General features: G+C 35.4%; 1 protein-coding gene across 1 annotated transcript in view; it reads right to left on the reverse strand.

Moving 5' to 3' along the window:
- LEKR1 (leucine, glutamate and lysine rich 1) overlaps positions 1-22,819 on the reverse strand; it is a 158,832-nt gene that overhangs the window by 26,428 nt on the left and 109,585 nt on the right. Inside the window, exons 9-10 of the mRNA XM_033132789.1 lie at positions 22,361-22,564; positions 7,388-7,481 (exon numbers count right to left, since the gene is read on the reverse strand). Of these exons, the coding sequence (XP_032988680.1) occupies positions 7,388-7,481; positions 22,361-22,564 (298 nt within the window). The remainder of the gene's footprint in view (positions 1-7,387; positions 7,482-22,360; positions 22,565-22,819) is intronic.

Below are 22,819 nucleotides of genomic sequence, written 5' to 3' on the forward strand. Positions count from 1 at the left end.
TTTGTTAAAATATTTCTTTATATTAAAGTGCATTTCTTGTAGGCACGTATACATAGTAAACTCTTGCATTTTTACCCAACATGACAATCTTTGTCTTTTAATGGGGATACTTAGACCAGAGCTTGGCAAACTATGGTCCACAGACTAAATTCAGTCATGCCCACTCATATCGTCTATGGCTGCTTTTAAGTCACAATAGCAGAGTTGAGTGGTTGCAACAGAGATTACTTGTCCCACAAATGGAAATTTTTACTAACTAGTCCTTTATAGAAAAAGTTTTTGACCCCTGGTTTAGATCATTTACTTTTAATTTGATTAGCTTTAAATCTGTCTTGCAATGTTTTCTATTTGGCCCATCTCATCTTTTTTCTCTTTTTCTATCTTCTTTTGGACTATTTTTAAATGCAATTTTATATCCTTTGCTGGCTTATTAACTGTAAGTCTTTGTTTTTCTATTTTTGTGTTTGCTTTTAGGTATATAGACTACATCTTTAACTTGATGCAGTCTGCTCCTAGTAATATGTTACTTCATGTATAAGAATCTCACAATAGTATATTTTCATTCCTCCCTTCCCCGCTATTGTGCTATTGTTACATATTTTGCTTCTATTTATTATTAACAATCTCATATTAGATTGTTAATATTTTTGTTTAAATAGTCAATTATATTTTAAAATATTTAAATGACAAGAAAACATATTTATCCATATTGTTACCATTTCTGGTGCAGATACATATTTCCATCTGGTATAATTTCCCTTTCGATTAAAGAACTTCTTTTAACATTTCTTATAATATGTATGTGCTGGTGATACACTTTCCAGCTTTTGTATTTCTGAGAAAGTCTTTATTTCATCCTCATATTCGAAAGATATTTTCACTTTGTATAGAATTCTAGATCTGCCCACCTCAAACATTATTTCAGTACTTCCAGTCTCACTCTTCCTGCTTACATTGTTTCTGATGGAAAATCTGCTGTCATCCTTTTTTTTGTTCCTCTATTCTCTTATATTCTCTCTCTCTCTCTTTTTCTCTCTCTCCTGTTTTTTTTTTTTTTTGGTGTTATTTAAAAAATTATTATTAGTTTCAGATATACAAGACAACATAGTGATTAGACATTTATATACCTCACAAAGGAATAACCCCAATAAGTCTATTACCCATCTGACATTGTACATAATTGTTAGAATATTATTGACTATATTCCCTATGCTGTACTATATACCCCTGTGACTATTTTTTAAATTATAGTTGACATTCAATATTATTTTGTATTAGTTTCAGGTGTACAGCATAGTGGTTAGACATTTATATACTTTATGAAGTTATCCCCTCAAAAGTAGGGGGTACCCATCTGACATCATACATGGTTCTCACAATATTATTGACTATATGCCCCATACTGTACTTTACATCCCTGTGACTCTTTCATAAACTACCAATTTGCACTTCTTAATCCCCTCACCCTTCTTACCCAGCCCCCCAATGCCTCTCCCATGTAACAATCATCAGTCTGTTCCCTGCATCCATGGGTCCATCTCTGTTCTGTTTGTTCATTTATTTTGTTCTTTAGATTCCACATATAAGTGAGATTATATGGCATTTGTCTTTCTCAGTATGACTTATTTCACTTAGCATAATGCCCTCTAGGTCCATCCATGTTGTCGCACGCAAATGGTAAGATTCCATTCTTTTTTATGGCAGAGTAATATTCCATTGTATATATGTACCACTTTCTTCTTTATCCAATTGTCTATTGATGGACATTTCAGTTGTTTCCATATTTTGGCTATTGTAAATAGTGCTTCAGTGAACATAGGGGTGCATATATTAATATTTTTTCAAATTAGTGTTCTGGATTTCTTTGGAGTGGAACTTCTGGGTCGTAAGGTAGTACTAGTTTAAATTTAAATTGCTACATCAATTTGCAATCCTACCAAAAGTGCACAAAGTTTCCCTTTTCTCCACATCCTTGCCAACAGTTGTTTGTTGATTTATTGATGATGGCCATTCTGACAGGTGTGAGGTGATATCTCATTGTGGTTTTTATTTGCATTTATCTGATGATTAGTGATGTTGAGCATCTTTTCGTATGTTCTCGTTGGAGAAATGTCTATCCAGGTCCTCTTCCCATTTGTTAATTGGATTCTGTGTTTTGTGGTGTTGACTTGTATGAGTTTTCTATAAATTTTGGATATTAACCCTTTATCAGATGTATAATTGGCAAATATCTTCTCCTGGTCAGTAGGATATCTTTTTGTTTTGTTGACAGTTTCTTTGCTATGAAAAAACTTTTTAGTTTGGTGTAGTCCCATTTGTTTATTTTTCCTTTTGTTTCCCTTGCTCAGTAAAAGTATTATTAAGGGTAATGTCTGAGAGTTTACTGCCTATGTCTTCTTCTAGGAATTTTATGGTTTGTGGTTTTACATTTAAGTCTTTAATCCATTTTGAGTTTATTCTTATATATGGTGTAAGAAGGTGGTCCAGTTTCACTTTTTTGCATATATCTGTTCAGTTTTCCCAGCACCACTTATTAAATAGACTATCTTTACCCCAGTGTATATTCTTGCTCTCTTTGTCACAGATTAAGTGACCATATAGGCTTGGATTTATTTCTGGACTCTCTGTTCTGTTCCTTTGACCTATGTGTCTGTTTTTTATGCCAATACATGCTCTTTTGTTACTATGGCCTTGTAGTATAATTTGATATCAGGTAGCATGATACCTCCAGCTTATTCTACTTTCTCAGGATTGCCATGGCTATTTAGGGCATTTTATGGTTCCATATAAATTTTAGGATTATTTGTTCTAGTTCTGTGCAAAATCCCATTGGTATTTTGATAGGGATTGTATTGAATCTATAGATTGCTTTGGATAGTATGGACATTTTAACTATTAATTTTTCCATCCATGAACATGGTATTAATTCTTCCCATCCATGAACATGGTATTAATTCTTCCCATCCATGAACATGGTATGTTTTCATTTATTTGTACCTTCTTTAATTTCTCTCTTCAATGTCTTATAATTTTCTGAGTAGAGGTCTTCCACTTTCTTGGTTAAATTTATTCCTAGGTATTTGTTTTTGACGCAATTGTAAATGGGATTATTTTCTTAATTTCTCCTTCTGATAGTTCATTATTGGTATATAAAAATGCAATCAATTTCTGAATATTAATTTTGTATCAGGTTACTTTACTAAATTCATTTATCACTTCTAATAGTTTTCTGGTGGACTCTTTGGGACTGTCTATATATGGTATGTCATCTGCAAGTAATGACAGTTTTACTTCTTTCTTTACAGTTTGAATGCCTTTTATTTCTTTCTGTCTGCTTGCTGTGGCTAGGACTTTTTTTAGGCCTTCCTTTTAAAATCTGTTAGGCAGGACCAGCTCAGCATTTAATGTAGGGTTAACTATTCCCTACTGTTGATGAAAGATCCTTCTGAGAATTCTACGCAGTGCCCTGTGAATTGCAGGTTTTCCAGACTGGCTGGTGGGAACAGGCATTATTGCTGGCATTGTGGAGCATTTGGCACTCTTCTCTCTAATCCTTTCAAATGGGTCTTTGCTTGGCTTTGGGTAGTTTCCCCACATATACATACTGATCATACATGCATTTATTGGGGACTCTTTGTAGAACTCCAGTGTTTTTTTCTCTGTACAGCTCTCTTATGAGAATACTATCCTGTAAATTCTTGCTACGTTGATCTCCCTGGATTCTCAGCAAGGTCTCCTCAAATCAGAGAATCTACCAAACTCCTGGACACCCACTCCCTGAACCACGGCCTTAAATTTCTTCCAAGGCACTCAGTTAGGGTTACCATAGGCTTCACCTTGTATGTCTCCTACCTCCAAGAGTCACTGTCCTCCATTGCCTGATGTCCAGTGTCTTGAAACCATTGTTTTCTATCTTTTCTTCAGTGTTTCCGTTGTTTTAGGAGGAGGGAAATCTGTTCTGTTATTTCATTTAAGCCAAATGTAGAGGTTTTAGACTTTGTATTTAGCACTCATAATCTCTCGCTCTTTCATGTGTGTGTCAGTTCTCTTTTCCTGGCTATATAACTTTGGCAAATTACCTAACTTCTCTGAACCTTATTTTTTTCCCATGTGCAAATAGGAATAATAACGTTACAGTGATTAAAATTACAGTTATTGAAAGCATTCAACACAAGTCCTGGTATATAGTAAACACTCTAATAATGGCGACTAGTTTTATTATCTAGATTAAGGGTTTACATCAAATGATCTTTGCAGGCTATTCCAGACCTAAAATTTTGTGATGTTATTAATTTAATTTTGAAAATGACATAATTTAAAAAATTAAAGCATGCTCTCAATATTCTTTTTAGCCATACATTTATTATGCATAAATTAAAATTAATATTTTGTAAATGACAAATTCATCCCTGTCAAATTTTATTATTTTACAAGTTATCCTTTTTAATTTTATTACTATTACACTAAAATACATTAGGACTTATTAGGCCATTTAGCACTTCCACTCTGAGAATTTGAGGTTTTTATTTTTATTTATTTATTTACTTAGCCTTCCTTCAATGCTGGAATTGACTATTTATTAAACTTCTCCCTCCCCTGCATTTTCACTGTCAATGCAGTTCCTCAGCCAGGAAGTAGTTTTATTTGTTTTTTAAAAGCTCTATGTATTATTTAAAATGAGGTCAATAGTGCAATTCTAAAATGTGATATCTTCGTAATAATCTAAGAAAATATTTGGGTGGATTTTTTATTTTTTATGATACTACAACGTGATAGTAAGTGACCCTCACTTATTGTAAGCATTCTGGCTATAGGAGATTTTTAATTACAAAATTTTAACTGAATAGTAACAGCATTGTACACTTGGAATCAATTTTAAATGTTCAGTATGCACACTAATTTTCTTTCTTCACATCAAAGCAATACTTGAAATAAACAAACATGACAATTAGTAAATATGCCGCTATTTCAAGTGTGCCATCTTTGTTGCATAGCAACTATTGATTTTATTATGTACTTTTCACATACTCTAAAATAATTAAGTATAGGCACACGTTGCTATCTATCTTTTTGAATGTTAAGCATTTATGACGTTTATTCTAATATGTGTATTATATATTTGTAAAGGGAACATTTCATTCCTACACCAAGGCACAATGACCCAAGAAAGAGATGACAATGTCATATTCTTCTTTCTCATGAGAGGACTTTTAGGGAACTTTTTATTCATAGTCTCAATAGCTGACACAGTCAAGACATAATTATCATTCCTTGATTTTACTGGTCTGGATCTTGACTTACCACTAAACTAATGATAGGATTTATTAACAAGAAATCACGTCCTCTCACAAAAGAAATGTCCACTTAGATTACAGAAAATTATTCCTGCTAAAATACACCTGTGAGATAATTAATTTATTAGAAAGATACCATGGTCTTAGTAGGAACTCAGAGAATCCTACATAGGTTCATTTTTATCATCAAATTAACAAGAACAGAATACTCCTATATGGTCATATGCTAACACTGACCATCTACTTGCTGTGTTAGCACCTCCAGGAGAGGGTGCAGTGAGAAGCAGTCCGAGAGTGGACTGTGAACACAGAGACTTCTCCAGGAGATTGGATCTGAAAGTCCTTCATGGCGTGCGGCCATGTAGAAGAGGAGCTTCCACACAAGCAAAGGCAGGAAAGGTCCCTCTATCAGTTTAATAGGAGCCAAGGCTTTTGAGGGAAGGGAAAGACCAATGAATCTCTTTCCCTACTGATTTCATCAGAGAAATTTCTGAATAAAACATGGGACGTCTACAATATCTCTTCATACAAAGTGCCAAATGGCTTCTGAAAGTTTGCTGTAATTTCTAGTCCCTTAAATGGTAAATATGAAAGACTAGCTCACTAGATCTTTATCACCGTACAAAATCCACTCTATCCATTGGATGAGTGAAAAATAATCTCTCATTGTTTTAATTTGCATTTTTTGGATTGTTAGGTTGATCATCTTTTTGTATTTTTAAACACGGCTTGGTAAAGATAGGGGAAGTGAAGAATAGACTAGCCAACTGAGTACTGAGGCTAATAAAAATTAGAAAGAATTCAAGAAGTGTGGGTTTTAGAGGAGAAGGAAAAGCCCATGCTATAAAGTAAAACAAAGTAAGAATAAGGCACTTTAGCAACTTTAATACACATTCTGAAATTTTAATTGTTGCCCCTATGAAACTATTGTGTCCTACTGATCATTTTTGTTACAGCCTGAATGTGCTGTCCCTGAGGGACAAGAGTAGGGGGACTGGTTGATGGAAGGCCAGTACTGGCTGAGTATGGCCAACTGTGTGGAGACTGGAAACAAAAGTGACAAACTTAGAACTGACCCGAGCCAGCAACAATACCTAAGGGGCTTCAATCTGGTGGGTGGTACAGTAGGGGATTCCAAGTGGAGATGTTGGTTTGAAAGTGGCCACTGCTTGTTGCATGAGGTTAAAAGTTATAGGGTCTCATTACCAAGGAAAAGAATCTAATAATAACCAAGCAATCTGGATTTTCATAGCCAGCTCTAGTTCTAGATGTAAATTTAAGATAATCAGAGAAGCAAAGCAGAAGGTTAGTGCTAGGGATAGGTACCAGCTGGGGAAGAGAAAAAGTTGGGAAGGCTTTAGTGCATTGGGCAGGATAAGGCCCAGGGATCAATCAAGGAGTATCGGAAGTTCATGACAGGGAGAGAGATGATGGCTGTGCCTCAATCACTAGAGCTGTGCATGGCCCGAGAAGGTAGGGACTAACAATTCTTAAATACTACACACTCGTATTCTTTAAAGGCGGCGCATATTCACTGTTGAAGCTTCGAAAAATATAGAAAAGTCCAGAGACAAAAATCAATACGATTTTGTCCATACTCTAAGAGCAAACATTTTCTTTGTAAATAGTGAGCTAAATAAAAGAAGTAATCATTTTACACTGTCAAAGTTCTGTCAAAAATAATGGAATAATTTTGTTTTCCATTCTCTTACGTTATCTTATATAAGCAGAGAAATTATAAGAATGAATTAATAGAACTTGCTTTTCAGGATGTGGTCAAATGCAGATTCTGTCACTTTATGAGGAAAAAAGGTAAATATTTAAAAATAAAAATTTTGCTTTTACTTGAGAACTGAGGGATATCTTAATCTTACAAGATTTCAAATTCTGGTCTTACCTTTTTATTTTCATTATGTTGTCTAATATTTTGGAAAAGACACACATCATAAACATGTTTGGTCTAGGAAATTCCAGAAAGAATCAAACGTGTGCATAGACACAAAGACATCTATTTGAAACAGTCTTCTGGCCAATGAACAGAATTTTTGAACAGCAAATAAGACACATGCTGATGAAAGCCACATTATCATTACCTTCTCCCGCCAGTTATCATCATCCAGCAGCTTCTGTCTAAAGGTTTCCTGCAGCTGCTCGATGTTTTTCTGATGTGAAATCAGCATCAATTCCCTGAAAACAATAAACCCGACAAATGAGTCAAGACTCGCCCCTAACACTCTTCCTAAATTGCACACCTGGCTCAAAGAATACAATCTCAAACTTAGTCTGTTTATTCTCTTGAGCAATATATATACCTCTTTTAGGTACCATTTTAACTGTTAACAGCAATTTACAAATACTGCAAATATTTTCACAGGCTTAATTCTTGCATAATTAGTAATATTTTTGCATGAAGTAGTAACAACATATGTGGAGTCACAAATATAATAAAATGTTATACATTGTGGTTCCAAAGTTTATGACTAAATTCTAACACTAGACAATATTTTGTTCCTTAAACAAAAGAAAATATGTTGAGATATGCCATAAAATCACAATGTTTGTGGTTCCTGCTAGATTTCGTTTTCTTTTACTTATCTCAAATATGGACAAGAACAAACCCAACTAAGTAGAGGGTAATGTCTGAGACGTGGTATAGTACAAAACATATTAGAAAATTAAAAATACAAAGAATATTTTAATATTGTAATCCACATAAATGGATCTTAAAGCTTAGTCTGTGATCCTCTGGGTGGAGGTAAGTGTGGGAGATTCATGAGAACCTTTTCCATAGAGGCACCGAACTTAAGCCTTTGACTATCATCACAAGTAAAGGCTAAAAGCATGCTTGTCAGTCAGGGTTCCTTCCCCCTTCTATGACACCATGACTCTTCTTAGTTTCTTTGTAAGTGATTCTTCTCCATTGCTTATTCCTCTTTCTAATGTCTTTGTTTCCTATCATCTGCCTCTTCCTTTTAGCTCCGATCCTTTCTCTCAGACTGGGAACTCTCATTTACAACTGCTGTTGGACATCTCCACCTTAGTGATCCATCAACACCAAAGATTCCACACATCAAAAAACAAATCCACCAGCATCTCCAACAATCTTGCCTTTCCCTTTGACTTCTGAAAACCTTTAACAGTCAAAATCTTTGGCTTGAAATCCCCGAGTCATCTCTGACTCTTCCTTCACCCAGTATTATATTATACTATATTATATTGTATAATATCATATTATATTATATAAGACCCGGTCTTGTATTATAGTAAAACAAGACCTGGTCTTATATTAATTTTTTGCTCCAAAAGACACATCACAGCTGATTGTCCGGCTAGGACTTATTTTCGGGGAACATGGTATTTCCTCCCTTCCTTTCCCACTACCAACAACCGCATTAACGTTCTTAACGTTCTCTCTCACCTAGAGTGTTGTAATAGGCTCTCAGTCCATCTCATTATTTCTCTTCTAGTCTCAATTTCATAATATTATTAAATGTAATAATATTTTTATACCATAATGAAAATGCCCACATTTCTAGTCTGGACATTTTTAAGGACACAAACATATGAAGACACATTTGACTTGATAACCAGGATTATGAATATCCTTTGAGGGAAATTAATTGAAAAAAAAAAACAACTCTCCAGACTTCTCTTTCCAGAAGTATGTCAGATGAGGTACTTTGACAACTTTTCTGCTGAAAATAACTAAATTATTCTTTTTTACTTATGAGCAAATCTTAAAATTCATCAATAAGCTGGACAAAAAGTGGGAAAGATATGGAGAACAAAACTCAGGTGAAAGAACAAAAAAAGGATATCAGTGGAAAACTAGTGAAATCTAAATGAAGTCTGTAGGTTAATTAAGTGTATTATACTAATGTTAATTCCTTAGTTTTTACAGAAAACTGGTTATGCCATGGTCTTGAAAGATGAGCTACAAAGAAACATAACCTCTCTGTCCTTTCTCTTTTCTGTAAATATAAAATTATTCCAAACTAAAGGTTTAAAAAAATGAAACGTAAAGAAGAACCCCCACAAAAAGAACATGGAAGCCAACCCTCACCTTGAAGGTACTTTCCAAATCTGATGGATTTGAGCTTTAAACGTGGAAGCCATGAAGGGCACAGGAATCAGCAGACAAAGGAAGAGTCTAAGAGGAAACTCACCAGCATAAAGCTGCATCTCAAAGAGCTACTTATGCAGCATCTGTGTGACATTCACACTCAGTATGTGTAAAATACAATACAAATAATATCTCCTCTCAAGGAACAAAAAGAAAACTTGGCTTTGAATTTTGATGCTAGGTAGAGAGTGAAATAAAAATCTCCCATAAGAATTTGTAAACACAAACCAACCTTAATGCAGGTTTGTATCCTGAATTCATATTACCTGAGTGGTCCCAAAAGCTTCATCCTGAGAAGAGATCTTAAAGTAGTGCTAGGTTAACCTTGCCTCCAATGCCTGCTAGGAAAAGCACCAATATTTTTGGGAGAAACCTATCTTCAATGTGGGACTGAAAGAATTCCTACAGATAATGATTGAAGACCTATGAGATCATAGTTTTAAAAATCACAGAAGTATTTTTTTAAAACCAGTAAGAGGAAGAATGAGCAGACACAAATGACAGCATAATTGAACTCACAAATTCTAAAGTATTGAATTTTCAGATATTGAATATAAAATAAGGATGTTCAGTATGGTAAAAAAAAAATAGAAGATTGATTTAAATGACTAATTAAATTTAAAAAATAACCAAAATGAAGTTGTAGAAATGACAAAAATGGTAATTGAAATTGAGAACTCAGTGGATGGTCCTGTAGATTATTCACAGCTGAAAAATGAAGTAATAAACTGAAAGGGATATTCAAAAAAATTATACAGAGTGCAGTACAGGGAGTCAAAAATATATAGAAACTATAAAAGAGAAGTGAATATATGGAGAACTGAGTGAAAAGATCTTATATCTATCTATTCACCATTTCAGAAGCAAAAGAGAGAGAAGGGGAGGAAACAATATCTGAGGAGAATATTCCAGATGGATGAAAAACAACAACCCACAAATCTAGAAGTCCAATGGATTCCAAGTAAGATAAATAAAAATAATCTCACATCTGAGCACCTGGTAGTGAAAACGAAGAACATAAAAGTTAAAGAGATCTTAAAAGAAGCTGAAAAGAAAAACCAACCAAACAAACAAACAAAATATCTTCAAAGAAACCCAAACAAACTGAATGCTTATTTACCAAAAGAAAGAAACTAGAGGAGGCAAAGACAGCAAAATGATATGTTCAAAGTCCTATGAGAAAATAGGTTGGGTACCCAGCAAAACCATCTTTAAGAAGGAGGCTAACTAAAACATGCTCAGGTAAATAAAATCTGAGTGTTTACCACCAGCTAAAGGACCTTTACTCCAGGACCTTCAAAGATTATGCTTTTCAGGAAGGAATACATTCAGAAGGAAGGTCAGACATGCAAGACGAAATGGTGAGTAAAGCAACTGGCAAACACACAGGCCTGGAAGGCTTCTCGGGCATGTGACCAGGATCACCATACAGGGCCCATTCTCAGGAGGAGGGCCTGCACTTCAGGTTTAATGCTCTGTGGTCTCTATCGAGAAGTTCTTAATTATTTCATCTTTGCACCTGTGTTTTGTAAGTGAGGTCTGATGGGACAATGAGCATGTGCCAGGGGCTCAGGCACAGTCCGACCTCCCTGGCTTCCCAGGATGGTTCTCAAGCCCCTGCTCCCTGGCCATTGCTTAGCATCTGCTTGGGGTGGGGGCTCTGGCAGAGTCCACGCCTGGGAGGTGTGGAGGTTGGGCATGTGCATTCCCTGTGCTGAGTGAGTCATGGGGCCCCGGGTGCCTGTGAGAGCCTGCACCCACCCCATGATGTCTCCTTGCCCAAGGGAGCATAGCATTCCATAGCAAACAGGCACAAAATCACCATGAACGGTTGAGAGAGACTGTGAAAGAAAGGAAAAACTTCTCTCCAGCTTTTTGAACAAGGGGCCCTACATTTTCATTTTGCACTGGACCCTGAAAATTAGGCAGCCAGCCCTGCACGTAGGTAATTGAAAGCAAATATCATCTGTATGAAATAATAGTTTTGACTATATGCAATTAATGGGGCTAACCAAAGGATGGAACTAGAACACTAGACAAAAAATGTAAAATGTTACGTCAGGGTGGCAACTATCAGAGCTCAAGTGTTCTTTGGTCCTTGCATTATTCAAGAGGAGTTTGAAATATTAATTTAGATTTCACTAAGTATGCACTAAAATTTCAAGAGTAACCACTAAAAGAATCTAAATAGAATATACTATCAGAGGGAAAATACACTAAGAAAATAAACGAACTCCAACAATACTCCTCCCACCCCAACCACCAAGTGGCCCAAAAGGAGAAAATAGGGAAGGAATAAAAAACTTAAAGTAACAATTACAATAATGATAAACTAAAATTATGAGTTAAAAGAGAAAGAGGCTTGATAACAACAAACAGACCCTAGCTATATGCTCTTTATGAGAGACTTTACTAAAATACAAGGACATGGAAGACTTCTTTCTTTCTTTTTTTGGAAAAGATATAATAGAAATAGTAAAAAAATAAAAAAGTATGCAATTATGTTAATGTCAGACAAAACAGATTTTAAGACAAAAGTCATTATTCTGGGTTGATAATGAAACAGGTTAATTCACCATGCATATTCTAAACTTACACACACTTATTAAAATAGTCTCAAAATATACCAATCAAAATTTTATAGAACTGTAAAGAGAAATTGTCCAATCCACACCACAGTGGTTGAATTCAACACAGCTCCCCCAGTTATAGTAAGCCAATCTGGGACCACCATATAAGTCCATGGAAATGTACACCACAAAAGTCCAGGCTGTTATGTGAACGGCTCTCCTGTAATGTATCAAGGGTCAAGTAGACAAATAATTCAGTAAAAATATAGAGGATTTAAACCATGCAAATAATGAAATTGCAGGACATATATAGAACTCTGCACCCAATTAGTGGAAAAATACATAATTATATTCCAGCTCACGGGGCATCAACCACATACAAGCCAGAAAGTAAATTTCAGCAGATTTAAAATAGTTGTACTATACGCCTATATAGTCCAGTATATAGGCCACATGAGCATTTAAAGTATAACTAGTCCAAATTAGAAGGTGCTGTAAATGCAAACCACACACCAGATTTGAAAACTTAGTTCAGAAAATATCTAAAATGTCTGTGATAAGTTTCAAAGATGATTATGTATTTAAATGATAATTTGGAGTATATTAGATTAAGTAAAATATATTATTAAGATAGATTTTGCCTGTTTATCTTTACTCTTAATGTGGCAATTAAAAAATTCTAAGTTACCCTTGTGACTCACATTATACTTCTACTAAACAGCAGCACCGTTATTATCCGTATTCTCTGAAAACAAAGGAATGTTAGTAACAAAAGACATCATATTTTTATGTATTTGGAAATTTAAACATGGATCTCTGAACGCCTGGGTTGAATTAAAAAAATCATAATTGATATCAAAAAAATACTTAGATGTGAACAACAATGAAGTTGCTACATATCAAAACTTATGGAATACAGCTATCGCAGAAAGGATAAGTAAATTGTGGTATACTTTAGAATACAATATCGATGAAGACATGAATGATTCTCAGCCACAGGCACTGCCATGGACAAATCCCAGGAACATCATCTTGAGCACAAAGAAAAAAATTACTGAGTAACATATATAGCATAATTTTATTTCTATGAAGACAAAATATAAGCAAAATCAAATAATTTTCAGAAATACAAACATACTTGGTAAAATTATCAAGTGAAGCCAAAAAAAAAAACCCAGGTTTTACTGTGGTTTTTGCAGATGCTCTTTATTCCCACTTTGCTGAGGACCATAAAATGCAGGTTCGTGGTTTTCTCTGAGGGAAGATGCAATGTGATAGAATTGAGGAGAAGTGTTATATATAATACAAGGGACTTCAAAGTGAACGTTAAGGTTCTTTTCCTAAACTGGGTGAATGATACATGGATGTTCATTGTATGGTACTTCTTTATACTTTACACCTGTATAAACCTCCTGTGTATCGACTCAGCATTTATAAAAACAACCAATGATAAAGCCTGAGCATCAAGTAGAATGGGTATGTGGAGGAAAGAGAATTAAGGGGAAAGACCACAGTGAGGGAATGGGGGGTGAGTAGGACAGGGGGGTTTATTGACCTCTGTGCTTTCTATGCATAAGGCACCATCACCAGGCCCTGGAGGGACAGAGGTGAATTAGCAAGGCAGGGTCCCTGTCCAAATGGTGCTCAAAATCCAGCAATGTGAAAGGAAGATTTGTCTTTCAAAATTGAGGTAGACCTAGCAGGTTCTGAGGCTTGCTCCCCAGTCTTTAGGCTGGAGGAAAGGAAGTGAAGCGGAAGGAATCATGGATGAGGACAGCAAAAGTGGGATTACATTAAAAACCTCCTTTGTGGCTTTCCTCCAAAGATACGGCCACGCCTATCTTCTTTGTAGACTCATCTTCATCTACCTGTCCGTTAAACACTGTGTTCTTCAGCACTTTGTTCTGGACCTCTTTTTTTCCTCTTTCTCTGTTGATTTTATCTATTCTTATGGTAAAAATGCAATACAGGTGCTGATGGCTTCAAAATTTTATCTCTAGCTCATATCTGTTCTCTAAGTATCTGACTCTGTATCCAACTCTCCACCTGACTGCTCTACTTTTATATTTTAGAGACATCTCAAACTTAGTGTGTCTGTAATCCAAGAGGTTACAATATCAAAGTCTATTTTTTTGTGTGTTACATGTCATCTGCTGCTCTGCTCTACATGTTTTGTTCCAGGATGAGGCTGAAGGAGCAGCTCTGACCTGGGAATACTGATTTGTGTGTGTCACAAAAAGAAACATTGCCCAAACATTGGATCTATTAAAGCTTCTGCTCAGAATTGGTGCCTATCTCTTCTCTCACATTTCAGTGGCAAGAACAAAGTCAAACGGCCAAGTCTGATATCAGTCAGGTGTGGGTAGTACAATCCTCTCACTGGAAGGGGCACAGTATACCTGGCACAAGGTGGAATCCATTGCAACTCTGAAATCCCACTGGCAACCACTATGAGGATTCCTGCCCTGCCCTGGAGCTGGGGTACATTCTTTGGTTCTTTCACAGGGGAGTGATTTCTCAGTCCAGTTTTCTCCATAGCTCCTGGCTTTCTTCTCTGATGTGCACTTTATTTTCCATTGTCTGTCTTGGCCACATTAGAAGAGAGCATTAGAGATTTTGCCCTGTCGGGAATCAGCATTCTAACTTCTTTCTTATCCACAGAAAATTCAGCGTGTGTGGGGTATGGTTTCAAGAGGATTGAAAAAAAAATTTCTTGAGATATAAGTGACGATAAACTGCAAGTTTAAAGTATATACTGGGATGAATTTTGACACATGTATAAACCTGTGAAACCATCACTGCGATCGATATAACAAATATATCCATCATCCTTCCAAGTTTCCCCAGGCCCTTTTCTAACCCCTCACCTCTCACCCCAGGTAATCAATGGTTTACTTTTTGTCACTATAGATTAGCTTGCGTTTTCAGAATTCTATATAAAATTCTCTATATCGCATATAGTATATTCTTTTATTCTGTCTGGCATCTTTCACTCAGCATAACTCCTTTTGGATTCCTTCATGCTGTATCATCATTCATAGATTTTTATTGCTCAGTAGTATTGCATTGTATGGATGTACCACAATTTGTTTATCCGCTAACCTGTTGATGAACATTTATTTAGGTTGTTTCACAGGTTTGGGCTATTACAGATGACTCTGCTATCGATATCTGTGTACAGGTTTTTGTATGGATATTCCCCTTCATTTCTCTTGGGTAAATTCTGAGGAATGAAATGGCTGAGTAACAAGGTTAAGTGTATGTTTAACTTATCCAGAAACTTCCAAACTGTTTTCCAAAGAAGTTGTACTGTTTACAATTAGTTGTAAAGTTCAAGTCTTCTGTAGCACCACTGATTTTTCTACTTGTTTTATCTATTATTGAGAGAAGGCTCAACATCTAACAATAATTGTGATTTTTTTTCCTACTTCTTATAGTTCTATCAGTTTTTGCTTCACGTATTTTTAAGCTATGTTATTAGATGCACAAACATTTAGGATTGTTGTGTTCTCCTGAAGAATTGATCCATTTATCAGTTTGAAAAAAATTTCCTTATCTCTGGTAATATTCTTTGTTCTAAAATCTACTTTGTCTGATATTAACAGTCATATTCCAGCTTTCTTTTGATTAGTGTCATCCTGGTACATATTTTTCCATTCATTCACTTTTAACCTAATTGTCTTTACACTTATAAGACATTTCCTTTAGACAGTATATAGCTGAATCTTACTTTTTTATACAACCTGATAATCTCTTTTAATTGGAATGTTTAGACAATTTACATTTAATTGAATTGTTGATATGCGTAGGCTTCTATCCTTTTGCTATTTGTTTCCTATTTGTCTCAGGTATTATTTCCTTTTTCTGCTCTCTCTACCTTCTTTTGGATTTTGTATCTGTCTTATGATTTAATTTTATCTGGTTTGTTGGCTTACTAGCTGTACCTCTTTGTTTAATTTTATTTTAGTGGTTGCTATAGGGTTGTAACAGCCATTTTTAACTTATTATCACAGTTGTGGTAGGCTGAATAATTGCTTTCGAAGATATCCATGCCCTAATCCCCAAAGTCTGTAAATATGTCACACTATGTGGCAAAAGAGACTTTGCAGGTGTGATTAAATTAAGGATTTGGGGATGAGGCGATTATCCTGGATTACCTGGATGTACCCTAAACGTAATTACCAAGGTGTTTATATGAGAGAGAGGAAAGAAGTTAATGTGGGGTCAAGTGATGATGTGACAACAGAAGCAGAGATTAGATTTATGGAGCCAGGATCCAAGGAATGCCAGCAGCCTCTGAAAACTGGAAGAGGAAAGGAAGGGGTTCTCCCCTGAGCCTCCAGAAAGAACCAGCTCTACTGACGCCTTGATTTCAGTCCCTTAACTCTAATTGGACTTTCATACTCCAGAACAATAAGATAAAAAAGGTGTGTTGTTTTAAGCCACTACGTTTGTGGCAATTTGTAACAGCAGCAACAGGAAACTAATACAATGGTCTGCCTTCAAGTGATATTACAAAACTTCAGGTACAAGATTAGAATCTGATGACAGTAAACTTGATCAAATAAGGAGCACTGGTCAATGGAAATAAAGTAGCACTTCACCTGGTTTTCAAAATGCCACTACCATAGAACGGAAGTGGCTGGCCATGTGCTTGTTAGAAGTGTCTGGACAGCAGAGCTCTGGCATCCACTTTATTTCTTAAGCTAGATTTCCTATTTGAAAAGAGTTCTTACTGATTAGCATTTCCAGATGGGTGCCTGTGAGTACGTTATAAATGACCTTTCCTATAAAATGGATGGTACTGAATATTTGAGATGCTCGAATTTCAATCTCCCTGGAAATAGTTATAATTTTGATACCACCAAAAGTAGAATCCATTCCACATACATTCCTCTGATGGACCCAGCACAAAACACCACTGTTACACATATCTTTTTAGAACAAAACTGGGGAAGTCATATTTTTTTAGAACAAAACTGGAAGCTAAACTATAGTAGGCCAAGGTTTAAACAATGTTAATGAAGTGATCATTATTCACTGAATTTTCAAAGAATTATGAAGTCCCTTATGCTATTTGTACAAAGTATAAGGAGTTTTGAGTGAACTGTGATAAAAATTATGAACTTGTATCTGTGATGGTTAAGTTTGCTTGATACTTATGGCTACGGAAATAAGAAGGGCTTACACATGTCTTTGATTCCTGCTGAACCTCTGTTCCTGACTCTAAGAACTCTTCAGTGTGATTCTTTCATGGGACAAGGCAGAAAGAATAATTATACATGATTTTACAAACACTTACTGACCTCGATGAGCATGGAATGCACATTAAGTAATGCATACAGAGATGACCGTGTGTGTTAAAACATAATTCTGATTCCCCAAATAAAAACTACACTTACATAGTACACCAGTGGAAGAGCTTGCACATTGTTCAGGAACACAAAAGCATCTTAAGACATTGATAAAGAAAAAGCAATCTTGTGTTGAAAGGAACCATGAAGGATCAACTTTGACTCTAGTGAGACTTTCTGCTAGAAATCTAGAGGAATTTATTTCTTACCAGAAATAAAACATAACTGTTAGAGGCATATTCCATACTTTCCACATTAGATGTAAAAACCTGGAAATGTGCAGCTATTTTTGTATCATACAGATATCCAATTTCCTCTTCAGAACCAGTTCTAGAGATATTGCTGCTTTAGAATTATAGGAAACAAAACAGAGTTGGGTCTGAAATTTGGATTTTACTAAGAATCCAATAAAGAAGATTATCACTAGAATCTAAAAGTTTGAATTATATGCCCAGCTCTGATTTTTGGCAAATCAGAAACTCTCTGGGCCCGAGAGAAACATTGGGAGTTTTAAGTCCTGTCATCAATGGTTTGATTGGGATTAAATTCATTCCCATCCATCCATCCAAGAAATATTTATTGAGTACCTACTATGTGTCAGGCACTGTTTTAGTCTCTATAGATACACTAGTTTTTTTCTTGCCAGTCTTTGGAAATACATTAATGCAATTCCCTAATTTTTAGAAGAAACAAAGATCCGGACTGGTAAATGACTATCTGAAGTGATGTTATTTACCAGAGGAAAAGCTGGCTCCAGCTTATACAGCCTAGGGGCTCTTTGCTGTATGTTATGCTGCTTTTGCTTTTCGTATTTTAGAGAAAGGGATGGTTATCTGTAATATTTTATGCTGCAATTTCACCAGATTTTTTTTTTAATAATGTTTTTGGAGTTGGCACATAGGCAAATTAGGATCTACTCACAATTAAGAGTGTTTATTTTTAAAACTATCACTTTAAAATTCTTAGACCAAAAAGAAAATGAGAATCTAATTTCTTATACAGATGCCAAAACTGAGATTCCCTTAATCATAGTTAAAAATGTAGCTGCAAACGAATGTCAAACCATAATGCCAAATGACAGCTTCAACTTCGGTTTCACAAGTTGTTCTAAAAGAGATGTCTTCACGTTATCAATCAAAGAGATCATTTTGATTTTGCACAACTCCTGCCTCCATTAGAAGCAGTTAAGTCTGTGATAGCATCAGAAGTCAAGCCTCTTGTTTTGAGAGCTGTTGATGGACAGGAAATCAGAGAAGTTGATCTTGGGAAAAAACCTGATGAGGTTTATTATTTTAGAATGATATTACTTAGGACACTTCATTTCATAATGCTACATCCCCAGTGCAGGGTATAAAAATTAATAAAATATGATGCTTTAAGGGTTAGCAAAGGAAAAGATGAAATAGAGGGAACTAACATGTTCTCATCATTTACAGCCTACCAGGCACAATACTGAATGCGTCAATCTTCACAAGAAAATAGTTATTACCAATATACCCATTTTACAGATAAAGAAACGCAACCTTACTGTGGTTAAGTTGTCCAAACTTGAGACTGGTCAAGTTGGGATAGAAATCTATGTTTGCCTAACTCTAAAGTCCATTTTTTAAAAAACTAAGCCACACTACCACAAGGTAACAGAACTTTAAAATATTGCTTCCAAATCCCTTTCTATAGTCTACACTTCTTATTGCTTCTAGCCTTCATGAAAATAGGACAGGCCTCAATCAAGTAACTAAACACTAGGCTTCTCTTCCTCTAGAATATGTTGTGACCTTTTTGTATTCTATTTTCATTCTGAAGATAAAGCTCCACTTCGGATTTTGCCAAGGCACCTTCGAGTAGAAGACAAAACTCACCATCTTATATTTATTGAGTGAATGGGAGAACCCTTCGAGTGTGGGTGGGGTAAAAAAGAGAGGGGAGGGGACACAAAGGAGACACTGAGTTTTTCTGTTTTCTGCAAGGCTGGGAATTCCCTGAAGATTCAGTGTTACAACCAGGTTGAGAAAGGGAAGTCACACTAAGAGACGCTGACAAACTGAGCCCTTCAAGGCAGATGCTGAGGGCACGGTACAAACTGTGGTGGAGGGAACACAGATTATAAGATTAGACACAGCAGAGCTTGTTTTCTGTCTTTGCCAACCATGTGACTCTGAGCAAGAAATCCCTTCAATGGTTTCTTTTCATTGCACTGCAAATAATCCCCAAACCCCTGAAGGCCTGCGAGCCTGCAGGGTTTGGCCCTGCCTGCCTCACTCATTTGCTGGGCCTCCAGTCACACTGCCATTTCTGAGAACTCACTAAGCTCGTTCTTTGCTTGGGAAGCTCTTCCCTGGCTCTTGGCCTGGTAACTTCTACTTGTCTTCCTTTCATGTATCACCTTGGAAGTCACTTTTATGACCAATCTTTCTGAAACAGACACCTCTCTATCAGTCTCTACTGTAATACTCCTTTACTTTATATCCATTATCACAATCTATAATATTCTAGTTAGTTCTCTACTCCTTTTTTTTTCCCCACTGTCTTTGTCTCTCCCATCAGAATGTAAGCTTCATGAGAACAGACACTTTTCTGATTCATCGTATCCTCAGGGTACATAGTAGCTGGCATATAGTAAATACTCAACAAATAGTTGTTGACTGACTGAATTACCCATAGCAAGTCATTCATTCAGTCAACAAATATACATTGAGAGGATACATATCCCATACTCTGAGGATACAATAGAGAAGAAGGCAGAAAAAATCTGAAAGTAGCCTGGGACAAAAAAAGGACAATGCTATATCTAGGAGTAATCCTCTGATAATATAATAACTTACTGGTCCATAAATACATTTGATGTTTTTATGTGATAAATATTATGTCAATAAGCTTAGCTCTACCAAATGACTAAGTAATCCCATGCCTGCTTTTGGATAGACTAAAGACAGAGAGCAAAGAAGGGAAAAGGGTAAGGTAGGAGAGAAAACAGGTCGGGGGGGAGAAGAGGAGAAGGTAGTTCAGTGACATCTCTATTCTCTGAAAACTTACAGAAATTATCTTTCTTGTTCAATGCTTATAACAGAAGGTAAGATTAGAATCACACTAAAACTTTTTAAAAACATGCAAAACATATAAATCCAGGAGAGTGTGCTATTTCAAATTATCCCCCAAGAAAGCTCTGTATTTATTCTAATGATGTTACTAATTCTCAAAACACTCATAAAACTGCCTTCTTCAAATTGCAGTCAGAGATAATTTATTAAGCACATTAAAAAAGAAAACATTTTATTTTTGATCCCAACTGGTATTTGCAAGATTGATTCCCATCATATTCACTGGACTTGCTTTCACTAGACCTACTGACATCATTTTAAAAATTAAATTCATTCTTAAAGGGCAAAGATTCATCATCCTGAGGATATTCTAAAGCATGTTCACTTAAGCCAATCCTCAGAAAAGAGTTCCAGAACCATTTGAACAAAGATAGGATCTTCTCAATGACTACTATGAAGGAGATGGCATTCATCTGGATAAATGTTTGAATCTAATCAATCTGACATTGAATTGGAATATTCTAGACAATACAAAAATATAAGAATATTGCTCAGATAACCAAAGTTCTAAACCGAAGACTTAAAATTTTAATTTATTCCATAGTGTCCTAAGACATGTGATTCTGTACCTTTCATACAGAGTGTATGGCTGATTTTAATCTTTCTGACCCAGGGCCATCATCATGGCCATCAACTATTAACCTATGTTATAAATATAGGGACGCTCAAGGTTATTGATGTGTGTAGGTATGTATATTTGTCCCCATTGTATACTGGGCCAAATTGCAATGCTTTTGAATTTTTTGCTTGCCTTTATAGTTTTTCTTTCTTCTCATGCATTGTCAATCTTTCAGCTGCCATTCCTTCTTGTTATTAGTAAACCTGGCTCTTGCAAATTGCTGCATATAAAATTGCTGCTTCTGATATGCTTGGGCTGAGCAACTACATAATTGCGGAGGTGGGGTGGAATGAAGAGTCCTCTAACTACAAGGTCTATCACCTTTGCAAAAAGCAGGTTATTGGTGTGGGAGATTATAAATCTTCTAAATTAGAAATCAGCCAAATACTCACAAAATCCAATGAATAAAATAAAAAAGAAACTAAAACATAAAATGATAGAATAAAAACCAAGTAGCCTATAGTGCTTTCTGTGCACAGAGAATACTACAAAACAAAAATTCTTGCCCTTATGGAACTTGTGTTCTTCTGGGATGTAATAATTATATTAATACATGTAAAAGGATAATGTCTCCTATTAAGGACTCCCAGATTTGATACAAACCAATAAAAACAAAAACCCCAAATTTGTGCTATCAAATATACATTAAAACGAAAGGACTTGGAGAGAATGAACAAAGACATGCCAAGCAAATAAGAACAAAAAAGAAGAAAGGAGGGCTGAGATATTAAGTATCTCATAAGGTTAATTTAATAACCAATTAACAGCCAAAATATCTAGGAAGCTTGAACAAATATGCATCTTAGTATCCATTAAAGTACCCTCAATACCAGAGGTATCTTTGCTTCTGGAGAGCGGCCAGTAAGATGTGCTGACAAACAGCAAAGAGAAGAAAGGTAAAAGCCAGTAAAAGGCAAATGTAATACAAAAAAACTTTTTTTCTGTTGGAAAATGACAGACTCCACCAATCACTTGGCCAGGTGAAATTCAGTAGTATTAGTCCCACACATGGTCTTTTTGAGTCTTTTCAATAAAAAAAATCTAACACCAAATGCAATGTGGGTTCCATCTCTACTTTCATTTACTAATTGTGTGGCTTGAAGCAAGTAATTTAACCAATTTAAGCTTCAGTTTGATGCCTGTAAAATGAGGTGATGGGATATAATGACCTTGTAGGTAAAATATATCTTTGATCCTGAGTTTCATTATTAGTAAAATATGTGGGACCTTGATGTTTCAAATATATATGCACTACTGACATAAACATAAAATATTTTTGGAAGAAATTATTCTTGACTGCACCTTTCATTTTTCAGTGTTACAACCTCTTCCTTTGTCTGATTCAGAAGAGCACTGGTTATCTCTAGTTCGTTTTCTGCAAGGTTAATTCTTTTTTTTATGTCTTCTTCTTGCCATTTTTTTGCAGTCAGTTCTTCCTGTAAAGTTTTATATATTTGTTGACAAGCCATTAAAGAGTCTTCTTTTTCTTTAAGCAATCTGGTGTGCCTAAAAAGGAATAGAAAAAAAAAAATCTATCGATATGCATTAGATACTATATTTTTATGTTTATCAAAGATATAAGAAAATCCAATTTGAAACTATAGAATATAACTTTAACTTATAAAAATTGAAAATGTTAAGAAAATAGATAGTTCTGTGATATGAAAATTTTCCCATCTAGGCAGAGGCAAAAATCAATGAACAGCTTCAAGATATTATAAACTCAAATTCGGTATTGTATATGTAAACAATACAACGAAA

This window comes from Rhinolophus ferrumequinum, chromosome 2 (genome assembly GCF_004115265.2).
Source record: "Rhinolophus ferrumequinum isolate MPI-CBG mRhiFer1 chromosome 2, mRhiFer1_v1.p, whole genome shotgun sequence".
NCBI lineage: Eukaryota > Metazoa > Chordata > Mammalia > Chiroptera > Rhinolophidae > Rhinolophus > Rhinolophus ferrumequinum.